Consider the following 19,917-nt stretch of genomic DNA (forward strand, 5'->3'; position numbering starts at 1 on the left):
CTGACCCCTTTATGGAAAAGAAGCCTGTTGTTCCCTTTATCACACTGAATTTTGCATTGAACATGCCACTGCACATAAAAAAAAGTCATATTCAAACAGTAGTTTGAATGTTTAATATAACCTGACAGCCCTGGTAGATACAGTTGCATTAATAAAAGCTAGTAAGACGGATCAGTTGGCTAGCAAACTAGCTAGCTACAATTCTAGACTTGGCTAACTTTCCGCAACATCATATTTGGCCTAATCATCCATGATAACTGCAATGCCTGATGAAATTGAGACTTAAGATAACAAAATATTCATGAAAGAAAGGTGATAAGTATTTGAACAGACTTAAAGGGAAAGTAGTTTAAATCGGCAAGCTCCTTTGTACTTTAGCTAGCAAACAAATTAAGCTAGCTACATTAGAGAATTTAGAGGGTGCGGGGCAAAAAAAAAGATGTTTAATGTTTTGTTATAACATATGGAACAAACACTATAATGGTGAGTCAGGCACAGGAGACGACTAGCTGTTAAATGGTTATATAGCTGCTGTACTGTTAGCAACACACACATATGCTCTACACAGTCTGACTGGAACCTCTAGTGAACAGCATGTGTAACTACGATCACAGTATACAGCATTAAAATAACATCAAGTGCTTCTTGTATTTGCGAACACAACACAACAACGTTGAAGCATCACATTTACTGCACTGTTGGTTTTTCAGGACAAACTGGAAGCCAAATAAACAGGTCACCACTGATCCAGTATAAAGATTTTTTCCATGCAGAAAATGTAACTTGACTTTTGAATAAAACGTGACAGCTCTTATGGATAAAATATGAAGTAGGCATGATTGGTACTTTAACTAGCAAACAATCATGTTGTTTTATAAAATAGCAAATGCATTTGTGCACTTCTGCAGACAGCACAGGTGAGATCCTTCTCCAAAGGTGAAGCCATTTTGTTCTGGGTAACAATGTTTTACTCTAAACTTTTTTTTGTTAGCAGTGAAGAAAACAAACAAACAAAAGTTCCTGTTTGTCTGAGATGACAGCATGACAGGTGGAGCTCTCTCGGATAAATGTGATGAATACAGACTGTCACGCTGCTTTGAGGTTGCCTCATAGTGTCAACAGACCTTTCATTGGAAGAACCCAAAGAAAACATGACGCGTTCGGTCTTGTAGGCCGTCTGTGTGGAAAATACACAAGAAACTAAATTCAGTTTCAGTGTAATCCCCTCTGGTGTTTGTTTGTATTCCATCAACAGGAGAAACAGGTCACAGCAAGACGACTGGATGGAAACAATGTCAGTAGTATTCTGTAAAGTCTTCAGATGGCATAGATTCAAACAACACAGGCCTACAGTATGTACACAACGTTGTAGGTTATTAGGAACGAGGGAATGAATCAGGAATGACTTAATAATACTTCATCTTATCACATTTTCTTGCACGGTGTTCTGCAGGAGAGGTCTTGAAAGGCACTTTGGTCGCTTTGGTTCAGCTTTTCTTTTTTGCACATTTGAGCACCTTTAGAGGGAACTTCTACATGTTGTTCTCCACTGTAAAGGAGCTCTGGAGTGCATTTTAGCCTGTCTTCTCCACTAGAAATGGACCCAGAGGAGCCCTAACCTGGTATTCTCAAACTGGAAACCCTGGAAGATATTTAAGCCATGTTTTTTTTACACGAAAAATAGCTCTGGAGTGCATTTTACTGTTTTTCCTCCATTGGAAAAGGCCACTGGAGGGCCCTTTACTGTGTTTTCTCCACTAGAAAGGGACCCTGGTGGGCATTTAACCATGTTTTCTCCACTGTAAAGGAGCTCTGGAGAGTACTAACCATGGTTTCTCTGCTGGAAATGGACACAGGAGGGCACTTTACTATGGTTTACCCACTGGAAGGGAACCATTGAGGGTATTTAACCATGTTTTTTTTCACTAGAAATGGACCCTCGTGGGAACTTTAACGTGTTTTCTCCAATGGAAAGGCACCTATTCATCACCTTTCCTTCACCTTAGGGCACTTTTCCGGGGTTTTTTTTCCCATCAAAGGTGCATCAGAGAGAGCACTGGGCTGCCGTTTTTGTAAAAGTCCTCCCTTCCCCATAAATCTGAATGTACTTCTTATTAGCAAACAATTATATCGCCTATTTTACATACTTAAAAGGCATATAATTATCCCATTTTAATTTATGTGAATGAAGGCCTGCTACCATCTTAACAGTCATTTGAGTCATTTCCAACCTGTAAAAATCTCCGTTCTTGGGCCACATGCCAACTTTGCTATTCATGTTCTTCCAGCACAAACTGGGAGCTAATGTAGACTCTTGAACTGGACTGAAGCTTTTTGTCACAGGCGAGGCAAAACTAATCTGAAAGTACCCTAATTTAATTGCATATTTTGGGGTAAACCGTCCCCTGTGGGTGTGTCATGTGTGGCTGCCTCGAGGGTTCATGTTGTCTGATCTCTGCTGCAGAGAAACACAAACATCCTCTCTCTATCTCACGCACACACGTATAGTTTAACCGTCCTACTTGTGTTTCCTTTTGTTTGCAGAAGATGAAACAAGCTTTTCAGACCCTTCCATGGATCGTGTTTCTTCTGTCCACCGGCCTCAGTTTAAGGTATAGATCCGTCTTCAAACACACACACACATTCTTAGACACGCACCAGGAAAACATTAAGGAGGGCGGGTCACATGTTCAGTTTTTTTTCTCCCTCTCTGTCTCCTGCCATTGGTTGGCTTTGGACCAATCACCTTGCCTGTGGTCAAACACTACAGAATGCTTTACCCCCCGACAGCTACAGCGCAGACCAAAGAGCTTTTATTGTTTACTCTTTCTTCACTTCATCTGGACATCACTGGGATTACACTGACCTGACCGACGGGCCTGACAGCAGCAGCAGATTCTCCTCCTCCTGCAGGTGAGAAACTACTTCAAGTCTGTTTTTTCTTCACGCTGAGCGAAATACCTGAGATCTTTACATATGTTGAGACAACGAAACAAACCTTCCATCTGCAGGCCTTATGCCAGTGGAGGATCACAGTCGAGTTATTTAAGTTTAAATCTGAGCTGCTGAGTGTTTACCTGACGTGTTGTTATTATGTTTGTGTGGAAAAAGTCATTTAACACACAAACATCAACGGGAAAATACAGAGCAAAAACGACTTTATTAAAGTTACATTTGAGCAAGCATTACAAGTAAACACTTAGCAGACATGTAAAGATATAAAGCATTTACTGTGGTACAGTTTACTTTGTGTCTGTTGTTGCATGAGTCATACAGAGCCACAAAGTTGGAGATGTTTGTTTAAAAATCTTCATAAATTGCCGATTTTTCTGCTGTTGGGGTTGTTAAAAATGTTTTTGTTTGTGACATTTATGGGATTTTGGAAATATGTAACATTTTAACACAACATCTCGAATTAGATCAAATAATTCTACAAATGTACAGTTATTGGGAAGTAAAAGTATTTTAAGTGCTCCAAATAATCAGTACCTAAAAACTGGTATTTGTGGAAAACATTGATCCAACTAGTTCTTATTTGTCGCAGAGATTTACACTGCAATACACTACTGGATTATCTGTGTTTATATGCCTCAAACCCCTCGACTGTACTGTAATGTGTTGTTGTTTTTAGCTGGATAGATACTTAATGATTCTGAGGGAAATTCAGGCATCCAGTAGCTTACAGCAAACATGATCTGTCCCTTTATATAAACACCCGCCCTCGTTAAATCCGGAAACAAATTTACAAAAGTTAACAGAATAAAAATTAAAAGAGATGCTATTAAAGGTACAGCGCAAATTAAACCACAATGAGGAGAGTTAGTGCAAACATTAAGTTGCATATGTGCATATTTATAACCAAATAACTTGTGTTAACGTGCCCGAGCTGTCATGTAATCAAGAATCAAGAGCTGTTTCTATGATTCACTAGAGCAATGCGTGCTTTAGTCCAGGAGTAATTCAGTTTGTTTGTCGCTTGTTTCCTCCTGCTAAATATATATTTCTAAAATACCACACTAAGTCGCCAAATATTGCTTCAGGTCTATCAGTCATGAGTATTTTGTTTTTCATACCTATTTTATTTTGTAAATATAATTACCAAGAAAAGGTTTGAATGTTGAAATGAAATAAGAGATAGAAAGTACCTCGACTTAAGTAGTTTAGGTAAGTTTTGTGCTTTAACCCATTTACTTCCAGTTTTATTCAACCTTTAACGACAAAAGATGTCCGCAAAGCGGAGAGATGAAGAGATTCAGGAGCTTCTGGCTGTGAGGGCCCACGCTGAAAATGTTTGGCCGTCTGAGAGGGAAAATCTCCCGCTGTGAGGGTCGTGTGTGAAAGAGCAACTCTGGGAAGCGTTGAGGGGCAGACCGTCTTGTGTCTGTCTATGATTCACTAGAGCAATGGGTGCTTTAGTCCAGGAGTAATTCAGTTTGTTTGTCGCTTGTTTCCTCCTGCTAAATATATATTTCTAAAATACCACACTAAGTCGCCAAATATTGCTTCAGGTCTATCAGTCATGAGTATTTTGTTTTTCATACCTAACTATTTTATTTTGTAAATATAATTACCAAGAAAAGGTTTGATTGTTGGAATGAAATAAGAGATAGAAAGTACCTCGACTTCAGTAGTTTAGGTAAGTTTTGTGCTTTAACCCATTTACTTCCAGTTTTATTCAACCTTTAACGACATATTGTTCTTTCTCATTAATCCATTTATTTTATCTCTTTTATGGTGGCCCTAAGAGCTCAACGCAAAGCAACATCTTACTCAATCTGACAACACACACGCAGCATTTAGAAAATGTGCAGAAAATACAAAAATGCTGGCTGAGGCCCAGACGACCACTGAAACTGTGCAAACTGTTTCCGGGGCACAAAGGTGATGAACTCAACTGGAAAGTGCGGGGACATGTTTGCCTGCGGGGACATGTTTGCCTGCGGGGACATGTTTGCCTGGGTTTGTGACTCCTTTTGGCTATCTGTCAGTGGGGTTGGAATATGTGCTCATGTGCTGCTCTTGCAGTGTTTGTATTTGCTGTACTTTTTCTAAATGTTGTCAAACTGATGATGATTTCTTAAGTTTCTTTGCGTTGAGCTCCTAGGGCCACCGTAATCAGGGTCATTATTATAAAACATAATTTTGTTTTATAATCCTAGATAAAGCTACATAGATAAATATATAAAGCAGTTACATATTGTTGTCTAAAAGATGTTATTTCTCGACGTGATGGAGCTTCTTTTACATAGTTAAAGATCTGAGTATTTTTATCCCCACTTAAAGGATTTGAGCAAATTTCTATCTTTTGCATGAAGCTGCAGGACGAGACCAACAGTGAACAAAGAGTTAAAATACCAGTGAAACCTGAAGCTCCCAGTTAGCACCTGGACGTTTGCAGCATCTCACTCGGGCCTACTGTACTCCTTTGTTAAAGTAATTAAGCAGAAACTCAGTTTCACTGCTGACGACAGGAAGCAGACCAGATGTTTTCAAAATAAAGCATCATAACAGAAAAGAAAATTGGATTGATTTTATACAGAATTTTCTGATTTTAATCTTTACAATGAATGTGTGAGAAAAAGTTTGTCACAAGAGTAAAGGCCCTATTGCTGCAACATTTCCATTAAGGTTTGATCCTCTGTACGGTGGCCATTGTAGGACATTTCAGTCTCAGATTGTCAGGCACAGCTCCATCTAACCAAACCTTGACCCTGACACTCGGCTCAGTTTTCATCTGTACTTGACTTTGTCAGCTTCAGCTGGAATGTAGGTTAGTTAGCATGTTAGCCTGCTTTGTTAGCCTAATTATCAACTTAGCGCTGAGGCTGGCAGGAATTCAACATCCTGTCATGAATTGAAGTGTTTTAAAAGTAGAAACTTGGCTGTGATGAAGAGCTCGATATAGAGCATAAGACTGACTCTGACTCTCTGACAGATGTCCTCGGCTCTGGCACAGGAGGCTTCTGTTTTTCTGTTTGTTTCCAATTTCTCACCAACAGTCAACAATGGTTTCTTTTGATCCTGACGAAAACGTTTTCTCTTAACTTGGTGAAACGCTTATTTAACCCAACCTTACCTGAGTTGGTTTTTTTTACCTGAGCAGTGTAAGTGAGAAAAGTCAGTTTAAACATATTTGTGATGTTGATTTGAAGGTTTTCAAAGGGAAAAAAACATCTTGTCCTGGCAATCGGGGCATCATTAATCAACAGATTGTATTGTGTTTGAAGGAGTTATTGGTTAGATGACATGTTTCGGGGTGATCGCCAAAAATAAGTGTATTCAGCCTCTGGGAACTGAGTCTGTCTGCACCAATTTTTACAAGAATCAATCAAACAGTTGGCGAGACTTTTCTTGGATCGCTTTTCAAATACGCACCGACCACGCAACCGGGAGTTACTCATAATGAACAATAAAACACAACTGAATCTCAGCAGTGGCACAGTTTGAAGCTCATTTTGAGGTGAGCTCAGCCCTGAGGTTAAACTGATTTAGGGCCCTGATCAGACAAAGGAAATGAAAGGCAAATGTTTTTTCTTAGATTAAGGCGTTTAGAGCCCTCCTGGAAAAACACAAGTATTCAGGGTGCATTAGAAGCATGCATTAGGCTATAAGTCTATGAAGGATATATGGAAAAAGACACCTTTTAATGCAAGAAACCAGGTGTGTAATCTCGCCCTTTATAGTTACAGGAGGACGCTGGCTAAGAGGCCAAACTAAAGATGATCCTGAAGTCAAGAACAACCATATTTGAGAAACCAAAATCTAAACACCCTTCATAAATACTTCTTTCTTAAAGCCCCTTTCACACATGCTCTGCACTCCGCAAATGTCATGACATTGTCCCGGTGGGATGCATGTGTGAACGCCAAATTTTTCACCCTGACTTTATGCAGACTTTTTTCCTACCAGCCTCCTGGTAAAATGTCCGCAAGAAGTCGTGGTGAGCCGATGTGTGAACGCAGCAGGTATTAGTCAGGAACACTCACCGCGAGTGAGTGGGCGGAGTGATGATGTTTGTGTCATGTGACCGTGTGTGAAACCAGAAGAGCGGCACAGAACGGGATGATTAAAAACATCTGAGGTTGAAGAAGAAGGATCATTTTCAAGATAACAGAAAAGATATCCGCAAAGCGGAGAGATGAAGCGATTCAGGAGCTTCTGGCTGTGAGGGCCCACGCTGAAAATGTTTGGCCGTCTGAGAGGGAAAATCTCCCGCTGTGAGGGACGTGTGTGAAAGAGCAACTCTGGAAAGCGTTGAGGGGCAGACCGTCTTAAAATTTTCTGCAAATTGTCAGGAGTGCAGGTGTGAAAAGAGCTTTATGTAAATACTGATCCAACCAGTCCTCGTTTACAGGTCTGTAAACACAAGTGGTGACAGTCTGGAGGCTAACGCTCATATTGACTACCTTCACAGCTCCTGGCTGATTGCAATATATTAAGTATTCTTGCACTTTTTGGGGAGCTGAAGCCTACACTGTATCTTTTTACACAACTATAAAGTTCAAATGCACGTCCTGCTTCTTTCTGATGGGAGTGAGCGGTAAAACCGGGTGTCGAAACATCCACTCGGACAGTGACAGCAGACAGAGCGTCATGACAAACAGCCGGATGTAAACAAACTGCTGCGACAGTTTCATAAGAAGTCGTCGGTGTGACACAGACATCTGGCCCCAGTGGTTAGGACGCCATCATTAAGTGTTATTCTGAAGAACACGCTTCTTCTTTGTTTCGACATGTTGTGGTTGTTATCAGCTGCAGTATCTACTTTTACCGCACTGAGCAGCAGGAAGAATTTACAAACTAGTTGGACAGCCTCCCATTAACACCCTGTTACAAAGGATTTTATTGTTTTATGTGTTACCTGGCAAAGGAGTGAGAAGAGGGTGGGAAAAATGACCGGTTAAAATCATCCTCACAAAGATGTAAAGCTGAATCTGACACCTTTAAGTATTAAACGTACTTTGAGGAGTTTTAACTGATTTATAAACAGTCTAAATTTCATTCTCGTGCCCCTATATGAGTTACAAGAGCAAACCAGAAAAAAATATTTATATTGTTTATGTTAATGTCTGTCACGGCTGTCATGTGGTCGGATTCAGACAAAGTAATTTACGGCAAACCACAAAGCCTGCGTTTACATTTTACCCAGAAATTTCACAGCGAGTAAGTAAGAGTTAAATGGAAGCCGGGGGAGGATTTTCTTTAGAAAAACGCACAAACACCGGACAGGATCAGAAAAGAGAAGAGAAGGAAGTGTGGTGACCGAAGAACAATAAAACTAAAGGACACAGTGATAAGAGCACGAGAGGAAGCACAAGGAAAGCTTTGTTGTACACCGAACTGGAACAGTCTCTATCACAGTCTCTATCTCCCACTCAGGTATGTTTAATGTCTATTATATGAATGAAATACGCTGTTAGACTTGCTGTGTACAGTCCACGGAGGTCGGGATGGACTTTACTGTAAAACATCGGACTTAAAACATTACATTCCTATTGGCTACTGAGCTGTATAGTGCAAATTACCGAAGCTTTTCCAACTACATTGCTACTACCAAGCAACCAAATCCGTTAGCTGAAGGCTAAATGAGGTGCAAAGTTTGTGAAGTTCCAGTCTTCATACTGCAGTTATTAATCGTACGTAGCCTTAAATAGATACATGTTCGCATCGTTATGCATCCTGCAAACAGCTGCGTTTAAAAAGAAAAATAATGTTAAAAAGAAGTAGGCTTTTACAAAGCGAATGCTCACGAGATCTTTGTGACACTGAGCGCTTTTGTCCACAGAGGTCTCAAAATTTACACAAAGTAACAACTCCTCACAGCTGCTTTGATCTGATTAATTAATTTGCCCTTAAAATTTTAAAAATAAATTGTGAAAAATGTTCATTACAATTATCAAAAACCCATAGTGAAGTCTTCATATGAATGTTTTGTCGGACCAAACGTCTAAACCACAAAGAAAACCAACAAATGTAGAAGATGCTGCCATTTTCTGTTTAACATTCTTTTACTTTCAAGCTCAGAAAATATGCAGATGTAGTTGATTTATTAATATACTTCCTTAGATGTATTCACTATAAATCGAGTGCAATAACATTGTGCTTTTAAGGTGTAATTTTCTTTCATGAATCGACGGCCAATAAAATATTTACGAGCAGTACAATGGAAGACGATAAGATTCAGAGGAAGACGGGAGTAACTTTACGACACCGAAACACTGATGAATCTAGAATCTAGTAATACAATAAAAGAAGCTGTAAATGCTTTAATGCAGAGAAGAGACGCCAAGTCTCTGACATTGTTTTGGTTTTATGATTTTCAGGAAAGTTTTTCCACAGAGAAAAGAAATCGTGAGAAATTAAACCTTAAGTGGACGCTGTCTTTTAACTGAAGTCTCTATTTTAACAGCTTGAGCTACTTAGAGCTAAACAATATAATTAAACAAAGTGTTTTCAGGCCAAATCAACAAGGTTGGTGTGATCAGGAAATGTATAAAAATGTCCAGTTTGCACATTCAAGTCTTCCCTTATGTGCAACTTACATTGATCCACCTAAAGAGTTGGGAAATTAGCAGCTTTATATATAGATATATTTGAATGACGTTTGGCCAATAAGGTGCATTGAAACAAAAGGAGAAAATACAAACTGAGCTCTAACTTCTGCTGCTAACTGATACTTTCTTTCTTTAATCTCTTTATTCAATCTAGCACAACTCTATTTACTTTGTATGCAAACAGCCAGAGATATTTATGTATAATTTTTGACCGGATTGTAATGCTGCCAAACATCAAAGTGTCATTGTATTCTTTTATGCAATGACAATAACGTGCCTCTCCTGTCCTTTGTGCAACAACAATTGAGCTACTTGTCACGTGCATGTTTTTACATTCCTTACAAACCAGAACAAGCCGGCATGACATGTTACTGGTTTTTAACCACCGTCTCCTGCAGAGTGAGAGATTCCTGCTGATATGTATGAGGAATGTTCAGTACTACATTGGCTATTGTTATTGGGATGATTGCGTGAACGTAGCAAGAGTAAATGTGTAGTCACAGAAGAGGGGCTTTGGGTTAATAACAATCTGGTTAATGTTAGGAAAATGGTGTCAAGGCGACTTACCAACTTAAAGGTAAGGAAGTTTAAGGGATAATGAAGAACATAAATCATTGTGTTATTTAAAAAATCTGCGAGTACATTTTATTTCTCTGTTCCTCCCGAACGCCCAGCTGCTCCTCTTTGTCTTGTTTCTGTTCTTATTTTAAATGCTGTGTGAATATTTCTTAGTCCCGGATTCACACAAAGAAATAACTCGTAAATCGTTGGTTGTTTCTACAAAATAATCTCCTGTGCCTGTTTTAAGCAACATTTCCATGCCGTGCACATGTGGCAGGAAAAGAAATACTACGATAAATAAAATAGCAGATTCGTCTGATGTTTTCTGCCCGCTACCAGCTGTGTGTGTAAACAAAGGAAGTCCTGACTGACAGCAGCGATTACAAGTCATTACATTCCTGTGGTGAGATCTTAAGCTGCAGAGACGGTATGTCCTCAGGCTGCTCACCGCTGCCTTCATGTTCCATATTCTGTCATAAAACTGCATCTAAACATGTGCTGCTGCTTCGTTAGTGAAGCTGTAAATCAAAACAGATATTTAATGAGAGTATTGATTAAATTAGAAGAGTGTGGAAAACAAACGTGTGAGCAGTTATCATTAAAGGTAATTTTCTCAGCACGAAAGCCTGCCCGTATTTTAAGTACCAGACGCTCACAGTTAGGAAAGAGGATCAAAGCTCAAAATCACAAAGTTGTAAGATCATTAGGCTCAATTAAATGAGAAATTGAAGTTTTAAATTACAAGGAAAATGTTTATGCTTATGTCATATATACAACAAACTCTTCAAACTCAACAAACGCCCCTTCCTCTGCCCACATTGACCTCGTGGCCTTGACGTGTTGGAGCCCTCAGGTGGGCTCAGTCTGCAGCAGAACAGCTTCTTGTCTGAAGCAGATATTCACGCTTATGGAAAGTTCAATGACTGTAGTCTTAGCTCCCTCTTGCCGTTCCTCCTCTACTCTGTTGCTCGGGAACAGAACGCTGCAGGAGCCCGATTTGTCAACAGAGCTGTCAATCATGAGGTCGTGCCCCCTTCTTATATCAAAAACAGAATCTGAACATTTATAACCAGCAAATAAATCTGCCTTTCTTTTAATTATGTTACAGTTATATCAAAATAGAAATACCAAGCAAAGCACTAAGTATGTACGACGTAAAGCATGCCAATAAAAAATCAAAAAATGTGCATGTTTTCTTTCCATCATTGTACTTTAAGTCAGTGTCTGGTCCAAAGAACTTTAAAATGATATAAGATTACAAATAATTTGTTCTTCACAGTCCTGACAAACACACATGTTGAGGCCGGTTGCTCTTCATATTTGTAAATCCTTTTGCTCCCAAACAAAGACTTTCCTTTAGAGATGACAGGTAAATAACAGGGGTCTGCAGTCTGTAGGTTAAACTGACAGGTGGGTGCTTTATGGTAGATTTACAGTGTGTTGTTGGTACAGTGAGTCCTGAGTTGATGTGAAGCAGATGGCTGCAGGTGGACGGATCACAGGAGACGTGCTGACGGGGGATTTAAGAAGGGTCTTCATAATAATACAGTATTAAACTTGTTAGAACGAGTCCTACATGTTTTCCTCTGCTGTTTTTTTTTTTAAAGCAATGACATCAATAGTGAGAAAGTAGAAAGCTGCCATTTCATGGACATACAGGAAATATTAAACAGTGACTTTAACTGTGTTAACAGCAAAAACCCCAACGCATTAATCATTAAAGGCAGATTCAAGAAATCCCTAGTACTTTTTTAATCCACTGCATGTGTGGAAAAACGTTGCCTACAATAATAAAACCTGACAAAACATTAACTTAAGATTAACTTCAAATCATTTGGTCCTAACTAAAAAAAAAACCAAGACAGTCGCTTCTTATGTGTTATAATAATAGTTAATAAATAAGTTTACTTATTTTAACTTTGGTTGTTTTTAATTAGCTACATTTAAGTTTAAAAGGCCTGTGTGTCCACTTACAACGTTTAAGAACTGGTAGCAACCACAACCTCAATTTCAGAGCACTTCTCACTGGCGCTTGCTGTTGCCAGGTTACGAAAGGCGGCACTTGCGCTTCTCTTGGTAGTGACCGTTACGTCTGTTTTAAATTGCTCTGTTTGCTTAATATTTGATGGAAATTTTACAAAGAAAACAGAAAAACAATGAAAGGAATCGTGTCATGGCATTAGCAGCAGCTCTACACCTGGAAATTGTACCCTCGAAAGTACGAGTGACAGCCAGGGTTAGTTTCTCCTACGCTTGTTATTTACAAATTTGATGTCAGAAGTCCCGCCCCGTCTTGATTTTGATTGGCCGGAAAATGAGACGAGACACTGATGAGCGCAGCAGTGTTCCAAATGTTGAACTATTATTAACCAAGAGCGAATAGAACTATTTTTTACTTCTCTTTCGGGTTTTTTGTTATTTTGTTTTGTTCTTGTAGGTTATCGTTAAATTTAAATATATATGTGTATGTGTATATATATACATACATACACATACACATTTTTTTTTTTTCACTTTCATTACCTTTTTAATCTTTTCATAACCTTTAGCTCTTCATGGATTCTTTTTCTCTCTTGATAATTATTGTGACATAGTGCAGATAAATGATAGAAATGACTCAAAGCATTTTGCTATAATATCACCTGTAATGTAATCAAATAATCTTAATACAGACATACATACTCCACATTATACCAAGTTGTTTTTCATACACCTGCTTCTTAAAGACTCATAAAACATGGTGCCAACAGTGCTTCATATTTATGGCGTACATGTTTCCTTTGTGCCTAGTTAAGCTGAAAAGCAGCCAGGTTTTATGAGACACGGTGTCTGTTAACACGCAGTTGTCAACACACGCACACACACACACACACACACACCCACAGGAGTAACAGCTTATCTCTAAGAGAGATAGTAATACCACACATGCCGGTGCATGTTCAGATATAAACAGACTCGTAAAATACCCGTAAGACCTAATGCTTCTCTCTCTCTCTCTCTCTCTCTCTCTCTCTCTCTGTCTCTGTCTCTGTCTCTGTCTCTCTCTCTCTCTCTCTCTCTCTCTCTCTCTCTCTCTCTCTGTTTGTCTGCAGCCATCATGAAAATAGCTGCTTTTAACATCCAGAAGTTTGGAAAAAACAAAGTGTCAGACCCAGTCGTGCTCAATATCCTGGTGAAGGTAACAAATAATACACACATACACACACATCATAAAACAGCAAACTGCTGCTGAAACACACAGTTAGCTATAAGCTAAAACTCTCTCTCTCTCTCTCAGATCATATCTCGATATGACATCATTTTGATCCTGGAGGTGGTCGATATCAGCGGAGAGTCCGTAAAAACCCTCATGGACGCAATCAACACGTGAGCCCAGGCTTTGTTTCTGTACCTGTACGCAACATGAGCAAAACGCTAATATTGAAATGCTAAAATGCTCATAATGGCGATGCTGAAACAAGTTTGCCATCTTAGTTAACAATGTTACCTTGCTAACTTTAATACCAGTTTACAGCATCAACTGATAGGCTAGACTTAGACTGTTAAACAAAGTATTGGACAAATTAAACTACTATAGATTATCCTGAGGTGGTGATGAAAATCTGCACCAAACTTTCTGCCCGATCTGTTGATTAGTTTCTGAAAATGTTCACTGAAATAACAAATCTGAGCGTTATGGCTGCACTTTATAAAAGATATGATTCACTAAAATCTAAATTAAGTCTGTATGTGTGTTAGAATCTGTATGTCTATATTTAATACAAAGTTTTCCCTTTAAATGTATGTATGTATGGGACCAGCAGACACTGAATACAGAACAGTGTAGTTAAGATTTACTGTTTAAGATGTGTAAGGGAAAATAAATTAACATTTACATCACCTCTGTCTGTGTCTCCGTCCGTCCGTCCATCCAGGTCCAACAGGAAACATCACTACACTCTGAAGATCAGCAGCCGCCTGGGTCGAACGCGCTACAAGGAGCAGTTCATGTTCCTGTACAGGTGAGAGTTCATGAGAAGAAAGTCAGTACAGTAGTTTGTCCTTATTAGATATATGTTAAGAGATTCCTGCTCATCTACACTGATAACGGATTTTGCTTGATAAGCAAGATGATTTGACAGAACCCAAGTCTTTCTGTTGTTTGAGGCTCCTTAAAAATATCCGAGCTGCTGTCAAAGCAACATTTTTTTCATCATTCCAACATCAAAATGTTATCGTTGTCTTTTTTGGAAAGAAGATGACCTTTACATCTACAGTTATCTCTAAACCACAGGGACAGTAACCTCCTCCACAGGTCATTTTACAGCTGTAAAATCTAAGTTTAATGTACTTATTACACTTGGCGTGTCTGTTTGTCCGCGTGTGTAGGGATGACTTGGTTGACTTGGTGGGCTCCTATCAGTTTGATGACAAGGTGACTGAGGGAGGAGACGTTTTCGCTAGAGATCCCTACATCCTGCGATTCAGATGCCTCAATACAGGCAAGAGACACACACACAAAGGAACACATCCAAATGTTTTATTAGATGGTTAAATGTATTTTAAAAAGATATTAAAAAATAGGAAATCAGAAAAACACTTTGCCTGTTCTTAACCATTAACATTAGGGTTTTAAGATTGGGTGTAATCAATGTAACAGCAAAGTTTTCATGGGAGAACGACTGCAGCGTGCTTCCAGTCACTTACATCTATCGGGATGCTAATGTGTGTGTGTGTGTGTGCGTGTGTCCCTCACCACAGTGCTGAAGGATCTGGTGATGATCCCAGTTCACACTAAACCGGAGGACTCGGAGAAGGAGCTGGACGAGCTCTACGATGTTTTCCAGAACGTCAAGAAGAAGTGGAAGACTGATGTAAGACATGACATCATCAGTATTAGTGACAATACGATCATACCACCATGTATTACAGTGATTCCATAACAAGGGCACCTTTATCACAGGTGGTTCAGTAGTGGTGGTTCTAATGTGAAAAGCACAGGACATAAAAACTGTGTAAAAAAAGGGTCAGAAGTCATAAATTATGAGAAATACAAGTTCTTCCTTTCTCACCTGCAGCAAATAAGTAGTTCATGTCCCAGTTCAGAGCACACCTTAAGACCCTGTTCACACGTTTCCTCTCTGACTGCCGATGTTTTTCGCCCTCTGGCCTCCAGAACGTGATGATCCTGGGCGACTTCAACGCAGACGGCCTGTACGTCACCAAGAAGGAAATGAAGGACATCCGTATACGCAGTGACAAGAACTTCCACTGGCTGATCGCAGACGATGTCGACACCACAGCGAGCAACAAAAACGACCACACATACGACAGGTAACACACATAAAAACAGCCTGTAAACTTTAAAGTTAGCTTTACCTGTACCACATTCAAATTTGTAAGGGAGACTGAATTTAGTATCAGAACGCTGTGACAAATGGCTGCATGTATGAATGATAAATAATATTTAAGCAGAACTCTTTGACCACTTAAATGGAAAACAGTTAAACAGAACAAGGCTAACAAAGTCTTTATGCTAAGCTATGCTAGCTTGCTTCTAGTCAGTCACATTAATGGACAAATAAAAGGGTGCAATCATTTAGTTACATTTACAAAAAGGCTTTTTGAATTAGTGAGTATTTTTCGTTTAATTTACTTCTGGCTCGACAGTTCTTCTTTGCTGCTTTTATGTCAATGTTTAAGGGAAATACAATAATACGTTTTTACTTTTTATATTAACATATACAGTATAGTCTTCTTGTCTTGTTGTATTTATAACGACTGCTGCAAGGTGAATTTGCCTGAACTTAAACATCCTATTTTAGTAATGTGATGTGTAAAATACTAACTTTGTGTCTGTTTTCAGGATAGTGGTTTATGGAGACGACATGCTCCAGGCTGTGGTTCCAAACTCTGCCAAACCCTTTAACTTCCAGAAAGTTTATGGACTCAGTCAGGAGAAGGTCAGTTGTTCATTTCACGCTCTCATTTCACAAGCATTCTTTGTGATATTCTTCTTTAGAGCCTCTCAGCCATGACCTCTATTTTGCATTATACAAAAAATCTAGAGCAACAAACCATGTGAGCATAGTCCCCACTGACCCAAGTCAGTATAGCATCAAAAGTTAGTATAATTTACGACAGTAACAGCTGTTAGTTTTAGACGCTTATAAGATATAGGCTATCTTTTGTAAATCGTACTTAGTTTTAAAACTGCCTGCATAGAACTCAGATAAGTGGGAAATGCAATTATTGCAACCGAATGTTATTGGCATAATATTTTGTGAATTGAGGTATGGTATTTTTTGTAATATGTTAATTGGAATCTTTTTTGCATCATAACAAAACAGTATTTAAGTTTCAGGGAGGAAACCTTAAAGATTGTAAACAGTGACATTTAAGCCAGGCTAAGTTTGAACTTAGTTTAAACACCTGCTGCAACTGGCTTTGCAGAATTACACACCAGCCTTGACATAATGTAAATATTGCCTATATTGACAATAGTTTGTCAATCCACTAATAGCTGTTTGTGTTCTAGGCTCTGGATGTGAGCGACCATTACCCTGTGGAAGTGGAGCTGAGGTCCATGACTAAGACATCATCTGATGAGGATGGTAACCAGCACCGCTACTTCTGCTGCTGTTAACGACAATCGCTAAATCAAGGTTTAGTTGTTAGGGTGATTTACAAGCCTATATACATTCTCAACAAGAGGGATTTGTATTTATCAGTTATGCAGTTAGAGATAGACACACACAAGGCCTGCTTCCAAAGTATGCTGCACATCCAACACAGAAACTTATCACAAAGGTAAAAAAATTTAGGATAGAATTTAAAACCTAGCGAATTAACTAAATAAAATATGCATAAATCTGTAGTTTTTCCTGACTAAAACACATATTTAACAGCATTTAATTTCAGGTTAAGATCTCTTTTGTATTACTGTGGCTAACCTGAGATGTCAAAAATAGCAATCAGGTATTTTAAGTGGGGTTATGAGCTGGACTTCTTTGCTAGGGACAGGCTCCTGGGGAACAGGCTTGTTGTCACACAATCTGGTAGATTAGTAGATATTATATTGTTCCCATTGGACAAATTAAAGCTAGATGTTTCCCATTGTTCAGTCTGTATGCTAAGCAAAGCTAGCTGGCTGCTTAAAGTAGTCTAATAGTCTAGCTTAAAGTGTATTTTATGGGTAGATATTAGTTTTTTTAATCTTCTTTCCTTTGTCAGAAAATGTATATGTGTATTTCCCAAAATGTCAAACTTTTCTTTAACAACCTGCCATCCTAGCCCAAGATGATGTAGCTGCAGAACTCATTGGATTATGTGCTTCTCTTTTACTGCAGATGCTGAACTGCAGCCGCAGCTACAGCCGGTATCGCGGTTTGTGGCCGTGGACGAGGATCTGCTGGAGCTGAAGAGGGGGAACCTGGTGCTGGAGAGGGAGAAGCTCAGCCTGGAGATCCAGATCCTCCGGGCGAAGATGGCCAAGATGAACCGCGTGAATGAAGTTTAAACTTTAAACTTAGGCCATCACACACAGAACTAATGTTTAACTTAATTGTTATAATTTGTCATGCCAGACTTGAGATGTTCACGGGACCATGTTCAGGTCTGACAACCACTTTACCTCATGAGGCATCTGTAATTGCTGCTTATATTTTTTTTCAGTTTGTTTTTTGACTGAATCAAGCCACCGAGTTGTCTCCTCCACAGTGAGATCTGATAACTAGCTTTTTTTTGTTGCACAAATTGGGCTTTTTATCATTACTGATTTGAGTCTCAGGATAAACCAAATGTGACTTGACAAGTTTGGTTTTATAAAGCATCTGTAATTTTGTCTTTTTTTAATTATCACTGACAATTCTCCTGAGATTTTAATCTATATATTAGCAAATTTCAACTTTGCTGTCTCTCTGCGTGTAGGTGTATAGCTCCGTAGGCTTAACACACTTCCAATAAAGATTGAAAACAGCAGTTGACTTTGAAGTTATTAGTAGTTACTAATTTTGACTTAACTGTTAAAAACAGTATTGTACAACAAAGAGAATGGATAACTAATATTTAGCACACTGGCAGGGTAAGACTTGATTTGTAAAGTAATAATAAAACTACATCTTAAACACTAGATTTAGAAACATAAAAATAAGCTAACACTAAACCAAAAGTGTCCTCTTACACACTTTAACTGCGTTATACCCACGTATTTTAAAAACATTTAATCTACTCTTATGTTATAGAAGTTAATTGGAGCACAAACTACATCGTCAAAAATATAATTAAATACTACCAAACCTTCCTAAACACTTTAACCTTCAAAAATAGGAGCAGACTTATCTAAAAAATTAATTATTAAGTATAGTCACAAGGATAGCGGATTTACAACTGTCTGTTGGCTGACAAATTAGCTGCATATTGGTTCATTCTTGTACAACAAATTACCCTCTTACAATTGAAAATGACAGTAATTCAACAAATTAAATTTAGGAGAGTAATTGATCTAAGACTTAAACTAAAAAGTCAAAATTGTAACAGTTAAAGCTATCCCAACAGTAATTCAACTGTTACTTAGCTTAGTGTGTTGTGTTAGCATACCATTAGCTCCAGACAGCTATGGTGACTCACAAAATAGTTGTTACAAATATTACTCCAACGAGGGCATTTGAGGAGTAATTAAATATGGCTGCCAACCAAAGACATAAGGCTGCCAACGGCTTCATTGACGTTAAATTAACTTCACGTGACGTAATGTAGGAAATGCTTTGGTAGATTGATAGAAGAATAAGATGAGGCCGTTGAAAATATCAACTTTTTCATCATTAACTTATTTTATTATGCAGAAAAACTTTCACTAAAATGAAAACATATTAAGTTACCATCCGTCCAAAAATAATCTTCCATTGGGCTGCTCCACTTCATCAAACACATCTCAAATTATGAATATTGGACGTTGAGAAAATATTCACTCCTGAGGTCATGAATACCAGAAGAGGGCGATGTTCAGTCATTTTTCTTTATTAACGCGGTAAACACAGCATCGTTTGAAGACTGTATTTGCTAATCAGAGATTGTAATTGAATAAGTCATCATGCATATAAAAATATGGTGGATGTCAGTTTAGAAGCTACTACTCTGAACTTTGCTAGCAGTAGTTTGCTACTTGCAAAACTGCTACTGTCTACAGTTACATCTATGGGTCCATCAAGTAGTTAGATAATTTTCTAAGGTAAAAGTGTAGTTTGTTAAGGTGGAGCTAATTTAAAAAAGTACAATATTTCCTTCATAATGGTGCTGGAGCAAAAGTAAGTGGCCAGAGATTAAAATAAGTAGAGCACAAGTAGGCTACCTCAAATTGTTACTTTGAATTCTAGAAAATATAATAAAAACCGTCCTCTTTGTAAATGTTTTATCAGAAAAAAAACAGCTTTTTAGGGTTCGAGGAAACATTGATAATGCAAATACAACTGCATTTAAAGCCAGCACATTCTACATCAACATGCAAGGGGACTAATGTGTCATCGAAATACGACTTTAGTCTGACGGAGGACAGACATTGGTCAGAAAAATACATTTCTCTATATGAACTATGAAGATGAAGAAAATTGTAACAACAGTTGTGTGACATCTTAAGGCTTCTTGGCATGTTACTTCTTTATTAAAAAAAAACAACTAATTATTGATTTAATTTGCTGCAGTTTTAACCCATAAGTTGAAGCTTAACTTATGGGTTAAAAATGAAACTTTATCACCACTGTTACTTTTAACACAGTTTGATGGTTATGATTTATGACATGACATGATTTATTAAAATAACAAGCAG

General features: G+C 38.4%; 1 protein-coding gene across 1 annotated transcript; it reads left to right on the forward strand.

The window, feature by feature from the left end:
* Window positions 1-2,562: 2,562 nt before the first annotated feature.
* Window positions 2,563-18,297, forward strand: dnase1l4.1 (deoxyribonuclease 1 like 4, tandem duplicate 1). The gene is made up of 11 exons (XM_069678932.1): window positions 2,563-2,612; window positions 2,771-2,913; window positions 13,208-13,293; window positions 13,393-13,481; window positions 14,030-14,116; window positions 14,484-14,596; window positions 14,856-14,968; window positions 15,271-15,428; window positions 15,961-16,057; window positions 16,633-16,708; window positions 17,444-18,297. The coding sequence occupies exons 3-11, from the start codon at window positions 13,213-13,215 to the stop codon at window positions 17,611-17,613; spliced, it is 984 nt and encodes a 327-aa protein (XP_069535033.1). The 5' UTR covers window positions 2,563-2,612; window positions 2,771-2,913; window positions 13,208-13,212; the 3' UTR covers window positions 17,614-18,297.
* Window positions 18,298-19,917: the final 1,620 nt, after the last annotated feature.

Source organism: Semicossyphus pulcher, unplaced genomic scaffold (assembly GCF_022749685.1).
Source record: "Semicossyphus pulcher isolate SPU_LCO1_2020_fin unplaced genomic scaffold, fSemPul1.0.p SCAF_3, whole genome shotgun sequence".
In the NCBI taxonomy this organism is placed as follows: domain Eukaryota; kingdom Metazoa; phylum Chordata; class Actinopteri; order Labriformes; family Labridae; genus Semicossyphus; species Semicossyphus pulcher.

Bases quoted from the DNA above. Each gene is read 5' to 3' on its own strand.
- dnase1l4.1 (XM_069678932.1), top strand. From the start codon at position 13,213: ATGAAAATAGCTGCTTTTAACATCCAGAAGTTTGGAAAAAACAAAGTG. The intron at 15,429-15,960 runs GTAACACACATA...GTCTGTTTTCAG, and splicing joins AACGACCACACATACGACAG to GATAGTGGTTTATGGAGACG. The intron at 16,058-16,632 runs GTCAGTTGTTCA...TTTGTGTTCTAG, and splicing joins ATGGACTCAGTCAGGAGAAG to GCTCTGGATGTGAGCGACCA.